The following is an 18274-nucleotide window of genomic DNA, read 5'->3' as shown; positions in this document are numbered from 1 at the left end:
TCACTCCCTGAGTATTGACCCGCTGACCCTCAAGCACTCCCTCAGTACTGACGCTCCGATAGTTCAGCACTTCCCTCAGTACTGACCCTTCAGCACTCCCTCAGTACTGACCCGCCGACAGTGCAGCACTCTGTCAGTACTAGCCCTCCGAAACTGCGGCACTCCCTCAGCACTGATGCTCCGACAGTGCAGCACTCCCTCAGTACTGACCCTCCAACAGTGTGGCACTCCCTGAGTACTGACCCGCAGACCCTCAAACACTCCCTCAGTACTGATCCTCCGACAGTGCGGCACTCCCTCAGTACTGACCCTCTGACAGTGCTGCACTCCCTCAGCACTGACCCTCCAACAGTGCAGCGCTCTCTCAGTACTGACACTTTGACAGTGCAGCATTGTCTCAGGACTGATCCTCCGACAGTGTGGCACTCCCTCAGTACTGACCCTCCAACAGTGTGGCACTCCCTGAGTACTGACCCGCAGACCCTCAAGCACTCCCTCAGTACTGACCCTCTGACAGTGCAGCACTCCCAAAGCACTGACCCTCCGACAGTGCTGCACTTGCTCAGCACTGACCCTCCAACAGTGCAGCGCTCTCTCAGTACTGACGCTTTGACAGTGCAGCACTCCCTCAGTACTCACCTTCCAGCCCTCCATCAGTACATACCCTCTGACAATGTGGCAGTCCCTCAGTACTGACCCTCCAACAGTGCAGCACTCCCTCAGCACTGACCCTCCAACAGTGCAGCGCTCTCTCAGTACTGACGCTTTGACAGTGCAGCACTCCCTCAGTACTCACCTTCCAGCCCTCCATCAGTACTGACCCTCTGACAATGTGGCACTCCCTCAGTACTGATCCTCCAACAGTGCAGCACTCCCTCAGCACTGACCCTCCAACAGTGTGTCACTCCCTGAGTATTGACCCGCTGACCCTCAAGCACTCCCTCAGTACTGACGCTCCGATAGTTCAGCACTTCCCTCAGTACTGACCCTTCAGCACTCCCTCAGTACCGACCCGCCGACAGTGCAGCACTCTGTCAGTACTAGCCCTCCGAAACTGCGGCACTCCCTCAGCACTGATGCTCCGACAGTGCAGCACTCCCTCAGTACTGACCCTCCAACAGTGTGGCACTCCCTGAGTACTGACCCGCAGACCCTCAAGCACTCCCTCAGTACTGATCCTCCGACAGTGCGGCACTCCCTCAGTACTGACCCTCTGACAGTGCTGCACTCCCTCAGCACTGACACTCCAACAGTGCAGCGCTCTCTCAGTACTGACACTTTGACAGTGCAGCATTGTCTCAGGACTGATCCTCCGACAGTGTGGCACTCCCTCAGTACTGACCCTCCAACAGTGTGGCACTCCCTGAGTACTGACCCGCAGACCCTCAAGCACTCCCTCAGTACTGACCCTCCGATAGTGCAGCACTTCCCTCAGTACTGACCCTTCAGCACACCCTCAGTACTGACCCTTCAGCACTCCCTCAGTACTGACCCTCCAACAGTGTGGCACTCCCTGAATACTGACCCGCTGACGCTCAAGCACTCCCTCAGTACTGACCCTCCGATAGTACAGCACTTCCCTCAGTTCTGACACTCCAGCACTCCGTCAGTACTGACCCTCTGACAGTGCTGCACTCCCTCAGTACTGATCCTGCAGCAGTGCAGCACTCCCTCAGTACTGACCCTCTGACAGTGCTGCACTCCCTCAGCACTGACCCTCCAACAGTGCAGCGCTCTCTCAGTACTGACACTTTGACAGTGCAGCATTGTCTCAGGACTGATCCTCCGACAGTGCGGCACTCCCTCAGTACTGACCCTCCAGCACTCCCTCAGTACTTACCCTCTGACATTGTGGCACTCCCTCAGTACTGACACTCCGAAAGTGCAGCACTCCCTCAGCACTGACCCTCCGACAGTGTGGCACTCCCTGAGTACTGACCCGCTGACCCTCAAGCACTCCCTCAGTACTGAGCCTCCGATAGTGAAGCACTTCCCTCAGTACTGACCCTTCAGCACTCCCTCAGTACTGACCCTTTGACAATGCAGCATTCCCTCAGTACTGACTCTCCAGCGCTGCCTCAGTACTGAACATCCAGCAGTGCAGCACTCCCTCAGTTCTGACCCTCTGACAGTGCTGCACTCCCTCAGTACTGAACATCCAGCAGTGCAGCACTCCCTCAGTTCTGACCCTCTGACAGTGCTGCACTCCCTCAGTACTGACCATCTGAAAGTGCTGCACTCCCTCAGTACTGACCATCTGAAAGTGCTGCACTCCCTCAGTACTGACCCGCGGGCAGTGCTGCACTCCCTCAGCACTGACCCTCCGAAAGTGTTGCACTCCCTCAGCACTTGACCATCCAGCACTCCCTCAGTACTGACCCTCTGACAGTGCGGCACTCCCTCAGTACTGACCCTCCGACAGTGCAGCACTCCCTCAGCACTGACCATCCGACAGTGCGGCACTCCCTGAGTACTGACCCGCTGACAGTGCGGCACTCCCTCAGCACTGACACTGTTACAGTGCTGCACTCCCTCAGCACTGACCCTCCGAATGTGCTGCACTCCCTCAGCACTGACCATCCGACAGTGCTGCACTCCCACAGCACTGACCCTCTGACAGTGCTGCACTCCCAAAGCACTGACCCTCCGACAGTGCTGCACTTGCTCAGCACTGACCCTCCAACAGTGCAGTGCTCTCTCAGTACTGACGCTTTGACAGTGCAGCACTCCCTCAGTACTCACCTTCCAGCCCTCCATCACTACTGACCCTCTGACAATGTGGCAGTCCCTCAGTACTGACCCTCCAACAGTGCAGCACTCCCTCAGCACTGACCCTCCAACAGTGCAGCGCTCTCTCAGTACTGACGCTTTGACAGTGCAGCACTCCCTCAGTACTCACCTTCCAGCCCTCCCCCAGCACTGACCCTCCAACAGTGTGTCACTCCCTGAGTATTGACCCGCTGACCCTCAAGCATTCCCTCAGTACTGACGCTCCGATAGTTCAGCACTTCCCTCAGTACTGACCCTTCAGCACTCCCTCATTACTGACCCTTCAGCACTCCCTCAGTACTGACCCGCCGACAGTGCAGCACTCCGTCAGTACTAGCCCTCCGAAACTGCGGCACTCCCTCAGCATTGATGCTCCGACAGTGCAGCACTCCCTCAGTACTGACCCTCCAACAGTGTGTCACTCCCTGAGTATTGACCCGCTGACCCTCAAGCACTCCCTCAGTACTGACGCTCCGATAGTGCAGCACTTCCCTCAGTACTGACCTTTCCGCACTCCCTCAGTACTGACCCGCCGACAGTGCAGCAGTCCGTAAGTACTCGCCCTCCGAAACTGCGGTACTCCCTCAGCACTGATGCTCTGACGGTGCAGCTCTCCCTCAGTACTGACCCTTTGACAATGCAGTATTCCCTCAGCACTTGACCCTCCAGCACTCCCTCAGTACTGACCCTCTGACAGTGCGGCACTCCCTCAGCACTGACCCTCCAACAGTGCAGCGCTCTCTCAGTACTGACGCTTTGACAGTGCAGCACTCCCTCAGTACTCACCTTCCAGCCCTCCCCCAGCACTGACCCTCCAACAGTGTGTCACTCCCTGAGTATTGACCCGCTGACCCTCAAGCATTCCCTCAGTACTGGCGCTCCGATAGTTCAGCACTTCCCTCAGTACTGACCCTTCAGCACTCCCTCATTACTGACCCTTCAGCACTCCCTCAGTACTGAACGTCTGACAGTGCTGCACTCCCTCAGCACTGACCCTCTGACAGTGCTGCACTCCCTCAGCACTGACCCTCCAGCAGTACAGCTCTGCCTCATTACTGACCCTCTAACAATGTGGCACTCCCTCAGTACTGACCCTGCAACAGTGTGGCACTCCCTGAATACAGAACCACTGACCCTCAACACTTCCTCAGTACTGACCCTCCGATAGTGCATCACTTCCCTCAGTACTGACCCTCCAACACTCCCTCAGTACCTACATTCTGACAGTGCTGCACCCACTCAGCACTGACCCTCCGACAGTGCTGCACTCCCTCAGCACTGACCCTCCGAAAGTGCAGCACTCCCTCAGTACTGATCTTCTGACAGTGCTGCACTCCCTCAGTATTGACCCGCGGACAGTGCTGCACTCCCTCAGCCCTGACCCGCCGACAGTGCAGCATTCCGTTAGTACTAGCCATCCGAAACTGCGGCACTCCCTCAGTACTGATGCTCCGACAGTGCGGCACTCCCTCAGTACTGCACTGGAATGTCAGCCTAGACTTTGTCCTCGAACCCTAGAGCGAGTCTTGGACCCACAACCTCTCCACTGAAGAGCGACATTGGTATAATTTGACCTATGGCTGACGTAGAAAGTAGTCAATTTCAGAAATGCAGAGACATGAAGGAATCCGTCGCCGCCAGGCGCATCCTGTTACACGGCGGAATTCCTGCCCACACCGGGAGGGAGATATCTGCTCCGCAGCCCCGCGCTCTGGCGGGGCCCTGTTACTGCAGACCCTTCCACCGAAACGTCCTCCGGCGCATGTACGTCCCGTCGTAGAGGGGCGGGGTTTCGGTCACTGCCCCTCATAAATATGGCGGCCCCGATTGCGTCACCGCGTGTGAAAGGGCGTGGCCTGGCGTCATGTGACAGGGAAGATGGCCGCCGTCCTGTGGTAAGAAAACTTTCCAGCTTCGCTGTTTATTTATCACCCGCTGGCCCCCGGCCCCCGGCCCCCGGCCCCGGGCTGTGTCCCTGTCCCTGTCCCCGGGCCCCGGGCTGTGTCCCTGTCCCCGGGCCCCGGGCTGTGTCCCTGTCCCCGGGCCCCGGGCTGTGTCCCTGTCCCTGTCCCCGGGCCCCGGGCTGTGTCCCTGTCCCCGTCCCCGGGCTGTGTCCCTGTCCCTGTCCCCGGGCTGTGTCCCTGTCCCCGGGCCCCGGGCTGTGTCCCTGTCCCCGGCCCCGGGCCCCGGGCTGTGTCCCTGTCCCCGGGCCCCGGGCTGTGTCCCTGTCCCTGTCCCCGGGCCCCGGGCTGTGTCCCTGTCCCCGGGCCCCGGGCTGTGTCCCTGTCCCTGTCCCCGGGCCCCGGGCTGTGTCCCTGTCCCCGGGCCGTGTCCATGTCCCCGGGCCCCGGGCTGTGTCCCTGTCCCCGGGCCGTGTCCATGTCCCCGGGCCCCGGGCTGTGTCCCTGTCCCTGTCCCCGGCCCCGGGCTGTGTCCCTGTCCCTGTCCCCGGGCCCCGGGCCCCGGGCTGTGTCCCTGTCCCCGGGCCCCGGGCTGTGTCCCTGTCCCCGGGCCCCGGGCTGTGTCCCTGTCCCCGGGCCCCGGGCTGTGTCCCTGTCCCCGGGCCCCGGGCTGTGTCCCTGTCCCTGTCCCCGGGCCCCGGGCTGTGTCCCTGTCCCCGGGCCGTGTCCATGTCCCCGGGCCCCGGGCTGTGTCCCTGTCCCCGGGCCGTGTCCATGTCCCCGGGCCCCGGGCTGTGTCCCTGTCCCCGGGCCCCGGGCTGTGTCCCTGTCCCCGGGCCCCGGGCTGTGTCCCTGTCCCTGTCCCCGGCCCCGGGCTGTGTCCCTGTCCCCGGGCCCCGGGCTGTGTCCCTGTCCCCGGGCCCCGGGCTGTGTCCCTGTCCCCGGGCCGTGTCCATGTCCCCGGGCCCCGGGCTGTGTCCCTGTCCCCGGGCCGTGTCCATGTCCCCGGGCCCCGGGCTGTGTCCATGTCCCCGGGCCCCGGGCTGTGTCCCTGTCCCCGGGCCCCGGGCTGTGTCCCTGTCCCCGGCCCCGGGCTGTGTCCCTGTCCCTGTCCCCGGGCCCCGGGCTGTGTCCCTGTCCCTGTCCCCGGGCCCCGGGCTGTGTCCCTGTCCCTGTCCCCGGGCCCCGGGCCCCGGGCTGTGTCCCTGTCCCCGGGCCCCGGGCTGTGTCCCTGTCCCCGGGCCCCGGGCTGTGTCCCTGTCCCCGGGCCCCGGGCTGTGTCCCTGTCCCCGGGCCCCGGGCTGTGTCCCTGTCCCTGTCCCCGGGCTGTGTCCCTGTCCCTGTCCCCGGGCCCCGGGCTGTGTCCCTGTCCCCGGGCCCCGGGCTGTGTCCCTGTCCCCGGGCCCCGGGCTGTGTCCCTGTCCCCGGGCCCCGGGCTGTGTCCCTGTCCCCGGGCCCCGGGCTGTGTCCCTGTCCCCGGGCCCCGGGCTGTGTCCCTGTCCCTGTCCCCGGGCCCCGGGCTGTGTCCCTGTCCCCGGGCCCCGGGCTGTGTCCCTGTCCCTGTCCCCGGGCCCCGGGCTGTGTCCCTGTCCCTGTCCCCGGGCCCCGGGCTGTGTCCCTGTCCCTGTCCCCGGGCCCCGGGCTGTGTCCCTGTCCCTGTCCCCGGGCCCCGGGCTGTGTCCCTGTCCCTGTCCCCGGGCCCCGGGCTGTGTCCCTGTCCCTGTCCCCGGGCCCCGGGCTGTGTCCCTGTCCCTGTCCCCGGGCCCCGGGCTGTGTCCCTGTCCCCGGGCCCCGGGCTGTGTCCCTGTCCCTGTCCCCGGGCCCCGGGCTGTGTCCCTGTCCCTGTCCCCGGGCCCCGGGCTGTGTCCCTGTCCCCGGGCCCCGGGCCCCGGGCTGTGTCCCTGTCCCCGGGCCCCGGGCTGTGTCCATGTCCCTGTCCCCGGGCCCCGGGCTGTGTCCCTGTCCCCGGGCCGTGTCCATGTCCCCGGGCCCCGGGCTGTGTCCCTGTCCCCGGGCCGTGTCCATGTCCCCGGGCCCCGGGCTGTGTCCCTGTCCCTGTCCCCGGGCCCCGGGCTGTGTCCCTGTCCCTGTCCCCCGGCCCCGGGCTGTGTCCCTGTCCCCGGGCCCCGGGCTGTGTCCCTGTCCCTGTCCCCGGGCCCCGGGCTGTGTCCCTGTCCCCGGTCCCCGGGCTGTGTCCCTGTCCCCGGGCCCCGGGCTGTGTCCCTGTCCCTGTCCCCGGGCTGTGTCCCCGTCCCCGGGCCCCGGGCTGTGTCCCCGTCCCCGGGCCCCGGGCTGTGTCCATGTCCCTGTCCCCGGGCCCCGGGCTGTGTCCATGTCCCTGTCCCCGGGCCCCGGGCTGTGTCCCTGTCCCCGGGCCCCGGGCTGTGTCCCTGTCCCCGGGCCCCGGGCTGTGTCCCTGTCCCTGTCCCCGGGCCCCGGGCTGTGTCCCTGTCCCTGTCCCCGGGCCCCGGGCTGTGTCCCTGTCCCCGGGCCCCGGGCTGTGTCCCTGTCCCTGTCCCCGGGCTGTGTCCCTGTCCCCGGGCCCCGGGCTGTGTCCCTGTCCCCGGGCCCCGGGCTGTGTCCCTGTCCCCGGGCCCCGGGCTGTGTCCCTGTCCCCGGGCCCCGGGCTGTGTCCCTGTCCCTGTCCCCGGGCCCCGGGCTGTGTCCCTGTCCCCGGGCCCCGGGCTGTGTCCCTGTCCCTGTCCCCGGGCCCCGGGCTGTGTCCCTGTCCCTGTCCCCGGGCCCCGGGCTGTGTCCCTGTCCCCGGGCCCCGGGCTGTGTCCCTGTCCCTGTCCCCGGGCTGTGTCCCTGTCCCTGTCCCCGGGCCCCGGGCTGTGTCCCTGTCCCTGTCCCCGGGCTGTGTCCCTGTCCCCGGGCCCCGGGCTGTGTCCCTGTCCCCGGGCCCCGGGCTGTGTCCCTGTCCCCGGGCCCCGGGCTGTGTCCCTGTCCCTGTCCCCGGGCCCCGGGCTGTGTCCCTGTCCCCGGGCCCCGGGCTGTGTCCCTGTCCCCGGGCCCCGGGCTGTGTCCCTGTCCCCGGGCCCCGGGCTGTGTCCCTGTCCCTGTCCCCGGGCTGTGTCCCTGTCCCCGGGCCCCGGGCTGTGTCCCTGTCCCCGGGCCCCGGGCTGTGTCCCTGTCCCCGGGCCCCGGGCTGTGTCCCTGTCCCTGTCCCCGGGCCCCGGGCTGTGTCCCTGTCCCTGTCCCCGGGCTGTGTCCCTGTCCCTGTCCCCGGGCCCCGGGCTGTGTCCCTGTCCCCGGGCCCCGGGCTGTGTCCCTGTCCCCGGGCTGTGTCCCTGTCCCTGTCCCCGGGCCCCGGGCTGTGTCCCTGTCCCTGTCCCCGGGCCCCGGGCTGTGTCCCTGTCCCTGTCCCCGGGCTGTGTCCCTGTCCCCGGGCCCCGGGCTGTGTCCCTGTCCCCGGGCCCCGGGCTGTGTCCCTGTCCCCGGGCCCCGGGCTGTGTCCCTGTCCCTGTCCCCGGGCTGTGTCCCTGTCCCTGTCCCCGGGCCCCGGGCTGTGTCCCTGTCCCCGGGCCCCGGGCTGTGTCCCTGCCCCCGTCCCCCGGCCCCGGGCTGTGCCCCCGTCCCCCGGCCCCGGGCTGTGTCCCTGTCCCCGGGCCCCGGGCTGTGTCCCTGTCCCTGTCCCCCGGCCCCGGGCTGTGTCCCTGTCCCTGTCCCCGGGCCCCGGGCTGTGTCCCTGTCCCCGGGCCCCGGGCTGTGTCCCTGTCCCCGGGCCCCGGGCTGTGTCCCTGTCCCCGGGCCCCGGGCTGTGTCCCTGTCCCTGTCCCCGGGCCCCGGGCTGTGTCCCTGTCCCTGTCCCCGGGCCCCGGGCTGTGTCCCTGTCCCTGTCCCCGGGCCCCGGGCTGTGTCCCTGTCCCCGGGCCCCGGGCTGTGTCCCTGTCCCTGTCCCCGGGCCCCGGGCTGTGTCCCTGTCCCCGGTCCCCGGGCTGTGTCCCTGTCCCCGGGCCCCGGGCTGTGTCCCTGTCCCTGTCCCCGGGCTGTGTCCCCGTCCCCGGGCCCCGGGCTGTGTCCCCGTCCCCGGGCCCCGGGCTGTGTCCATGTCCCTGTCCCCGGGCCCCGGGCTGTGTCCATGTCCCTGTCCCCGGGCCCCGGGCTGTGTCCCTGTCCCCGGGCCCCGGGCTGTGTCCCTGTCCCCGGGCCCCGGGCTGTGTCCCTGTCCCCGTCCCCCGGCCCCGGGCTGTGCCCCCGTCCCCCGGCCCCGGGCTGTGTCCCTGTCCCTGTCCCCGGGCCCCGGGCTGTGTCCCTGTCCCCGGGCCCCGGGCTGTGTCCCTGTCCCCGGGCCCCGGGCTGTGTCCCTGCCCCCGTCCCCCGGCCCCGGGCTGTGCCCCCGTCCCCCGGCCCCGGGCTGTGTCCCTGTCCCCGGGCCCCGGGCTGTGTCCCTGTCCCTGTCCCCCGGCCCCGGGCTGTGTCCCTGTCCCTGTCCCCGGGCCCCGGGCTGTGTCCCTGTCCCCGGGCCCCGGGCTGTGTCCCTGTCCCTGTCCCCGGGCCCCGGGCTGTGTCCCTGTCCCTGTCCCCGGGCCCCGGGCTGTGTCCCTGTCCCCGGGCCCCGGGCTGTGTCCCTGTCCCTGTCCCCGGGCTGTGTCCCCGTCCCCGGGCCCCGGGCTGTGTCCCCGTCCCCGGGCCCCGGGCTGTGTCCATGTCCCTGTCCCCGGGCCCCGGGCTGTGTCCATGTCCCTGTCCCCGGGCCCCGGGCTGTGTCCCTGTCCCCGGGCCCCGGGCTGTGTCCCTGTCCCCGGGCCCCGGGCTGTGTCCCTGTCCCTGTCCCCGGGCCCCGGGCTGTGTCCCTGTCCCTGTCCCCGGGCCCCGGGCTGTGTCCCTGTCCCTGTGCCCGGGCCCCGGGCTGTGTCCCTGTCCCCGGGCCCCGGGCTGTGTCCCTGTCCCTGTCCCCGGGCTGTGTCCCCGTCCCCGGGCCCCGGGCTGTGTCCCCGTCCCCGGGCCCCGGGCTGTGTCCATGTCCCTGTCCCCGGGCCCCGGGCTGTGTCCATGTCCCTGTCCCCGGGCCCCGGGCTGTGTCCCTGTCCCCGGGCCCCGGGCTGTGTCCCTGTCCCCGGGCCCCGGGCTGTGTCCCTGTCCCCGGGCCCCGGGCTGTGTCCCTGTCCCTGTCCCCGGGCCCCGGGCTGTGTCCCTGTCCCCGGGCCCCGGGCTGTGTCCCTGTCCCTGTCCCCGGGCTGTGTCCCTGTCCCCGGGCCCCGGGCTGTGTCCCTGTCCCTGTCCCCCGGCCCCGGGCTGTGTCCCTGTCCCCGGGCCCCGGGCTGTGTCCCTGTCCCTGTCCCCGGGCCCCGGGCTGTGTCCCTGTCCCCGGGCCCCGGGCTGTGTCCCTGTCCCCGGGCCCCGGGCTGTGTCCCTGTCCCTGTCCCCGGGCCCCGGGCTGTGTCCCTGTCCCCGGGCCCCGGGCTGTGTCCCTGTCCCTGTCCCCGGGCCCCGGGCTGTGTCCCTGTCCCCGGGCCCCGGGCTGTGTCCCTGTCCCTGTCCCCGGGCTGTGTCCCTGTCCCTGTCCCCGGGCCCCGGGCTGTGTCCCTGTCCCTGTCCCCGGGCCCCGGGCTGTGTCCCTGTCCCTGTCCCCGGGCTGTGTCCCTGTCCCCGGGCCCCGGGCTGTGTCCCTGTCCCCGGGCCCCGGGCTGTGTCCCTGTCCCCGGGCCCCGGGCTGTGTCCCTGTCCCCGGGCTGTGTCCCTGTCCCCGTCCCCGGGCTGTGTCCCTGTCCCCGGGCCCCGGGCTGTGTCCCTGTCCCCGGGCCCCGGGCTGTGTCCCTGTCCCCGGGCCCCGGGCTGTGTCCCTGTCCCTGTCCCCGGGCCCCGGGCTGTGTCCCTGTCCCTGTCCCCGGGCTGTGTCCCTGTCCCTGTCCCCGGGCCCCGGGCTGTGTCCCTGTCCCCGGGCCCCGGGCTGTGTCCCTGTCCCCGGGCTGTGTCCCTGTCCCTGTCCCCGGGCCCCGGGCTGTGTCCCTGTCCCTGTCCCCGGGCCCCGGGCTGTGTCCCTGTCCCTGTCCCCGGGCTGTGTCCCTGTCCCTGTCCCCGGGCCCCGGGCTGTGTCCCTGTCCCTGTCCCCGGGCCCCGGGCTGTGTCCCTGTCCCTGTCCCCGGGCCCCGGGCTGTGTCCCTGTCCCCGGGCCCCGGGCTGTGTCCCTGTCCCCGGGCCCCGGGCTGTGTCCCTGTCCCCGGGCCCCGGGCTGTGTCCCTGTCCCCGGGCCCCGGGCTGTGTCCCTGTCCCTGTCCCCGGGCCCCGGGCCGTGTCCACCAACGTTGGTTTATTTGGCTTCAATGCGCAACTCTCTCCTTTTGTTTTGTTCCCATTCACTGGGGTTGACAATGTTAAAATGAAACTTTACGCAGGCTAATTTTGGAGAAGGCACAATACTGCCCGATATAAAAACAAAAAAACCGCGGGTGCTGGAAATCCAAAACAAAAACAGAATTACCTGGGAAAACTCAGCAGGTCTGGCAGCATCGGCGGAGAAGAAAAGAGTTGACGTTTCGAGTCTGTCGAAGGGTCATGAGGACTCGAAACGTCAACTCTTTTCTTCTCCGACAATACTGCCCGATGTCATCTTTCGTTAAAGTTAGTTTGAAATATATTTGTTTTGTGTAGGTTTGTAACGGTGCAGAGGGATGTCCAAGTGTTGCAGCTTATTTTATTCACAGGCATTGATAATGCTAATATTTCCGTGTTGTCATTTTGAATTTTTAACACTACAGTAAAATGTCTGTTGCTGACTTTGTATCTTCCAAAAATTATGAAATAGATCTTGTAACGGATTAATTTCGTGGCGTAATAAATGAGAATTTGACAGCCATTCCCTTACACACAGTTAATTTTCACCAAGGCCCCTTAGATAGCACCTTCCAAACCCACGACCACTGCCACCTAGAAGGACAAGGGCAGCAGATAGATGGGAACACCACCAGCTGGAAGTTCCCTTCCCAGTCACTCACCATCCTGACTTGGAAATATATCGCCGTTCCTTCACTGTCACTGGGTCAAAATCCTGGAACTCCCTCCCTAACAACACTGTGGGTGTACCTACACCACATGGACTGCAGCGGCTCAAGAAGGCAGCTCACCACCACCACCACCTCGAGGGCAATCAGGGATGGGCTATAAATGCTGGCCCAGCCAGTGATCCCACATCTCGTAAATGAAATTTAAGAAATCTTAGATCTTAGGTAACAGTGGAGTCAACCTCATCATTATGTGTACGTTCAGTTCTGTGTGCACAGTGCTGTGCAGCCAACCTGGTAACTTTTCAAGCCAGGGCTCCAATAATATTAATGTGTGATTTTTGAAATAAAGATACATTTAATCTATTTGAATAGAAGGAAAATAATGTTTAGCCAATTTTTGGTGGTGGTATTTTAGAAGGGATCTTGCTGCTGACATCTTCACAGTGTCAGAATTTCAGGATTTTATACAAGATATTCTCTTGGATTCAGCATTGCTGATTGATCTTGTAAGAGGGCCTATCATATGGAGCTCATTTTGTATCTGTCCACTGTCTATACAGTAGTATACCTTGAGGATTGTAATAGAAAAATCTTGTGTGCTCTCTGTCTCTCCACCTCCTTTTAAGATGCACCTTAACCAAGCGAAGCTTTTGGTCACCTGTCCAAACATAAGTGAGATAAAGATAGGGTAAAAGCAAAAAAACTGCCGATGCTGGAAATCCAAAATAAAAATACCTGGAAAAACAATGACAGCATCTGCAGTGAGGAACGCAGTTAATGTTTCGAGTCCATATGACTCTCCAACTGAACTAAGGAAAAATAGAAGAGAAGTGACATATAAGCTGGTTTTGGGGGGGTGGGGGTAGGGCTGGATAGAGGGCCAGTGATAGGTGGAGATGACCAAAAGATGTCATAGACAAAAGGATAAAGAGGTGTTGACGGTGGTGATATTACCTAAGGAATGTGCTAATAGGTGACATTAAGGGTAGAAAGCAGGACGAGCAAGGTACAGATAGCCCTAGTGGGGTTGGGGTGGGGGGAAGGGATCGAAATAGGCTAAAAGGTAGCGATAAAACAATGGATGGAAATACATTTAAAAATAATGGAAATAGGTGGGAAAAGAAAAATGTATATAAATTATTGGAAAACAGGGGGATTGGAAAGGGGGTGGGGACGGAGGAGAGAGCTCAATATTAAGTCCGGGAGGCTGTAAAGTGCCTATTCAGAAGATCAGGTGCTGTTCCTCTAGTTTGTGTTGAGCTTCACTGGAACATTGCAGCAGGCCAAGGATGGACATGTGGGCAAGAGAGCAGGGTGGAGTGTTAAAATGGCAAGTGACAGGGAGGTCTGGGTAATGCTTGTGGACAGACCGAAGGTGTTCCACAAAGTGGTCACCCAGTCTGCGTTTGGTCACTCCAATGTATAGGAAACCGCATTGGGAACAACGAATGCAGTAGCCTAAATTGAGGGACGTGCAAGTGAAATGCTGCTTCACTTGAAAGGAGTGTTTGGGCCCTTGGACGGTGAGGAGAGGGGAAGTAAAGGGGCAAGTGTTGCACTTTCTGCGGTTGCATGGGAAGGTGCCTTGGGAGGGGGTTGAGATGTAGGGGGTGATGGAGGAGTGGACCAGGGCGTCCCAGAGGGAACAATCCCTGCGGAATGCTGCCAGGGGGTTGAAGGGGAGATGTGTTTGGTGGTGGCATCAGAGAGGGTAAGTTTGTTTTTACAAGTAAAGAATAATTTAATCAATTCTGGGAAGATAGCATTTCTGAAGAAACTGGTTGAAACAATAGAGAGATCAAAGGGAAGGAACGCATTTAAGGAAATACTGAAGCCTATGTGAGGGTGTAGCTCATCAGATCTCCCAGAAGACAGCAGGATAGCTGGTCAGAACTCCATGAAGACAGTGTGAACAAGTCAGACTGAGAACCAGTTGCTGTTTGTCTCAGAGGTCACCCCAAGGGAAAAGGCAAAGGCACTGTGTGGTTAAAAATTACTGGAATTCTGTAGATTTTAAAATCTATAAGGATATTTGCTGAACAGAAAAGGGAAAGGTTAGCTCTGGGGGTAGTTAAGTTAAGATTTGTGGAACTGATTTAAAGTACTGTTTACTGTGTGAAGCCATTCTTGTGTTTAAATGTAATTTTTTTTTCCCTTTATTCTTTTGGTAAATGTTTACTTTACTATAAAATCATCACAAGTAGTCGGGAAATCATTTCCTGATTTCAGAACTGCTCCTCATACTATACAAATTGCAAAAACCATTCTAGCAGCAGTTTCAAGCTTCCCTGTGGGATTTGAGCAACTCAGCATTTACCATCCACTGTGCCTTATCAAAACCCTCTTAGAATGAGGCAGGATGTCAGACCAGCACCTGGTTTATTTCTGTGGGCTAAATGATCTCCTGTTCAGGACTATACTTTGATTTTACAAATACAGGTGAACAAGGATGTGGATTTTGAACTGAGAATTGATCAGATTCCTTATTTTTCAATAAGATAAAAACAAATGAAGACTCAACCTACTAACTTTTCTAGCTAAGCTATTTAAAGCCAGCTGATACAGTCCCCTTGAAAATGCAGAGGGCTGTCTAGTACAGTAAGAGTACAGCACAATCTGTCTCTTGGGGTGGTGGAGTGCAAGTGAGAGACCCATCACAAATCTGAAAGGTGGTAAATTTGACACACTGCACTGTTAATTAAAGAAATCCCCTGGATTGAAGGCTTCTCCCTGACGCTGCTTCTCCTGTGTTGCCTGATGTCTTTCACTGTCCTTAATTTGTGAATATCATCCCTGTGCTTAAATTCTGTACACACAACAGAAACTTACTTGAAATCAATTTTTTCCAACCCCTCATAATTTTAAACGCTTTATGTTACCTCTACGTCTTTCTTCAAGAGGAGAAACCTAGGACAGTCAGCTTTTCCTTGTACATCACTCTCTTTAAGTACTGGGGTTAAGTGTGCAGTCCTTCTCTCCACTTACTGCTAAAATTGAATATTGTTTTTGAAAAAGGATGATCAAAACTGCATGCAGTACTCCGGGTGTGGTCTCATTGGGTCTTTATGGTACATCTACCCATCGTTAACATGTGGAAATTTTTTCTTCTTTGGTTTTCTAAACCTCTAGTTAGACTCCATTTAGAGTGCTACATTCAGTTCTGGGCATTGCACCTCGGGAAGGAAATACTGGCTTTGGAGCAGGGACAATGTAGATTCACCAGGGTGACACTGGGCCTAAAAGGGTTAAATTAGGAGACCAGATGAATAGGCCAGACTTGTATTCCTTTGAGTACAGAAGATTAAGGGGTGACCTAATTGAGGTGTTCTTAGGTAGAGAAAAACTATTTTCCTTGGTGAGGGAGTCCAGAACAAAGAGACAACCTTAAAATGAGAGGTAGGCTGTTAAAGGGTGATTTCAGAAAACCCTTCATACAAATTGCAGTCGAAATCTTTTTTATTCATTCATGGGATGTGGGCATTGCTGGCTAGGTCAGCATTTATTGCCTATTCCTAATTGCCCTTGTTCACAGGATGTTTTTAAGAGTCAACCACATTGCTGTGGGTCTGGAATCACATGTAGGCCAGACCAGGTGGGGAGGGCAGATTTCCTTCCCTAAAGGACATTAGTGAATCAGACCTCAAACTCTATTCCCCAAAAAAACTGTTGAGGTTAAACCCATTGAAAATTTCAAAACTGAGATTGCTAGATTTTTGTTAAGGAAGAGTATGGAGCGCTACAGACCCAAGGTGGGTAGATAAAGTTAAGATACAGATGAACCATTTTCTAGTTGAATAGTGGAACAGGCTTGAGGGGAAGAACTCCTGTTCCTACACAAACATATTTAAAATTAAGGGAAATGAAGAAACGAAATAGCAGAATCCAACATGAGCTCTGCTGAGTGACCTGCCTGTAAAGGGCTGCCAGCTCCTTGGAGAAGGGGCCAAGGATCTTTGATCTGCTAAGCAGGGAAGTTCAGGCTCTTTACCCCAGGACTGATTGACATGCACTGTCTGAGGCCCTCCTCGAAACTGTACAGTACAAGCTCTCGGCCTGTATGTTTGGTATGAAATATAACTTGTGATTGTAAATGTAGTGCAGCACCTCACAATGATTATTACTATACGGGAAGAAACTGATCTGTTTTGCATTTCATGTAATCTCAGTGTTGAACTTTTATGTGCTATAAACGTTGTGAATCAAGTATTTTGGAAAAACCAAGTCACTCTAGCCTAAGTGCAGCATTTCAGAAGACGAATGATATGTTGGCCTTCATTGTGAGAGGACTTGAGTACAGGAGCAAGGATGTCTTACTGCAGCTGTACGGGGCCTTGGTGAGACCACACCTGGAGTATTGTGTGCATTTTTGGTCTCCTTACCTAAGAAAGGATACACTTGCCATAGAGGGAGTGCAGCGAAGGTTCACCAGACTGATTCCTGGGATGGCAGGTTTGTCGTATGAGGAGAGATTAGGCCGAGTAGGCCTCTATTCATTGGAATATAGAAGAATGAGAGGAGATCTCATTGAAACGTATAAAATTCTAACAGGGATGGACAGACTGGATGCAGGGATGATATTTCCTCTGGCTGGGGGGGTGGGGGGGGGGTGTCTAGAACAAGGGGCCACAGTCTCAGGATACAGGGTGGGCCGTTCAGGACTGAGATGAGGAGAAACTTCTTCACTCAGAGGCTAATGAACCTGTGGAATTCTCTACCACAGAGGCTGTGGAGGCCAAGCCACTGAATATATTTGAGAAGGAAATAGATTGCTGGACTCTAAAGACATCAAGGGGTATGGGGAGAATGCAAGATTACGGTGTTGAGATAGAGGATCAGCCTTGATCATATTGAATGGCGGAGCAGGTGTGAAGGGCCGAATGGCCTTCTGCTCCTATTTTCTATGTTCCTATGCGTATGTGTATTAGATCTGCTTTCCACAATGTGGTGTTTGATCATACTGTATGATGCTTCTGTGTTTAATGCACTCAGATCGTTTACAATCAGCTCTCCTTTTCTTGTAAATGTTTCTGATGTTCAGTTGATTTGTTCTTTGGTTTTAATTATGTTTATCTTGTCATAAAGAATCCCGTGAGAGAAGGAAGAAAGGGTTAAGACAGAGTGGCATGATTTAGGGTATTGTTGACAGGAAAAGCCTTGGTATTTTAGAAATTTTGATTTGGGAATCAGATGGAATGTAATTTAGACCTAATACAATGGGATAGAGAAATAAAGAAAATAATAAAGTATTTGCAGAGAAAAGGGTGGGAAGAAACAATTCTTATAGGACCAATGGGGATGGTAATAAAAAAGCAAAATACTGTGGATGCTGGAAATCTGAAATTAAAAACAAAAAGTGCTAGAAATGGAGCTCTGGCAACATCTGTGGAGATGTTTCAGGGTCAAGATGACCATTCATCAGAACTTGATGATAAATACTTGTGGCAAGCTAGAGAATGAGAGGAATGGGGGAGGGGAAGGAACTTGTCCAGCCTCAGTCTAAATCTGAACGGAACTAAAACACAGGAAACCCATATGCGTTTCAACAAATGCACTTTGGTTTGGAATGTACGGAGTTTGAAGAGTTTACCACGTGACAAAGTTTAATTGAGCAGAGAAACTTGGTGGTACTTGGGGCACTGTTTGAAGATTTGAAAAAGCTGAGACTATTCAAGTGAGGCAGGAGCAGTGGGATTGAGATCCCGGGTGGTGATGGTAACAGGAGCAGAGTGTAGGGACTTTTTAAAATGGTGGAAAACAACAAAAAAGGTTAAATAGGTGTATTAGAAACTGCATGGAGGGAGTGTGCTTGGAGCACAGTCAAAATAAGAGGTTATTATTTCGGTTAGACAGGAGTGAGCTGAAAGAATGGATTTTCCAGGATATTCTGGTTTGTGAATATTGCCAATTATATCAAACTTCTCCATTTACCCTGGCTGTGGTTGTGAGTTTGCTGTAGGTCAAATTGTGGTATGATTTTCTAACTGTGGAGTAATAGATGATGCGGTAACCTGCTTCATTACTGACTTACTGTGAAATCTGTAAACTTGGAGACGGACATTGGCCCGAGTCCAGCTTGCTACACAACGTGGCGTGGAACCAACAACTCTCGTTTCTGTTGAAGGCAAATTACCGCCATTATACAGCCAATGTACTGAATCCTATTCCATTTAAACACACTTTTTGTTCAAATAGCTTCCCACATAAGCACTCTATTCATGACAAAAACAGAATTACCTGGAAAAACTCAGGTCTGGCAGCATCGGCGGAGAAGAAAAGAGTTGACGTTTCGAGTCCTCATGACCCTTTGACAGAACTTGAGTTTGAGTCCAAGAAAGAGTTGAAATATAAGCTGGTTTAAGGTGTGTGTGTGGGGGGGCGGAGAGATAGAGAGACAGAGAGGTGGAGGGGGGTGTTGTGGTTGTAGGGACAAACAAGCAGTGATAGAAGCAGATCATCAAAAGATGTCAACGACAATAGTACAATAGAACACCTGCATGGGCCCCAGCTATGCCTGTCTCTTTATGGGGTATGTGGAACATTCCTTGTTGCAGTCCTACTCCGGCCCCCTTCCACAACTCTTTCTCCGGTACATCGATGATTTCTTCGGTGCCGCTTCATGCTCTCGTTGGGACTTGGAAAAATTTATTAATTTTGCGT

General features: G+C 58.7%; 1 protein-coding gene across 4 annotated transcripts in view; it reads left to right on the top strand.

Annotated features, from left to right (window-relative positions):
• Positions 1 to 4593: 4593 nt before the first annotated feature.
• Positions 4594 to 18274, top strand: part of vps35l (VPS35 endosomal protein sorting factor like) — a 172689-nt gene continuing 159008 nt past the window's right edge. For all 4 annotated transcript variants that reach the window (XR_005945298.1, XM_041206353.1, XM_041206352.1 and 1 more), the window contains exon 1: positions 4594 to 4664. Coding sequence is in view for 3 of the 4 variants with exons in the window: in XM_041206353.1 (XP_041062287.1) it covers positions 4648 to 4664 (17 nt within the window). In the remaining variant the exon portion in view is untranslated. The remainder of the gene's footprint in view (positions 4665 to 18274) is intronic.

Source organism: Carcharodon carcharias, chromosome 15 (genome assembly GCF_017639515.1).
Source record: "Carcharodon carcharias isolate sCarCar2 chromosome 15, sCarCar2.pri, whole genome shotgun sequence".
Lineage (NCBI taxonomy): Eukaryota > Metazoa > Chordata > Chondrichthyes > Lamniformes > Lamnidae > Carcharodon > Carcharodon carcharias.
This window is presented reverse-complemented; position numbering and strand designations above follow the sequence as displayed.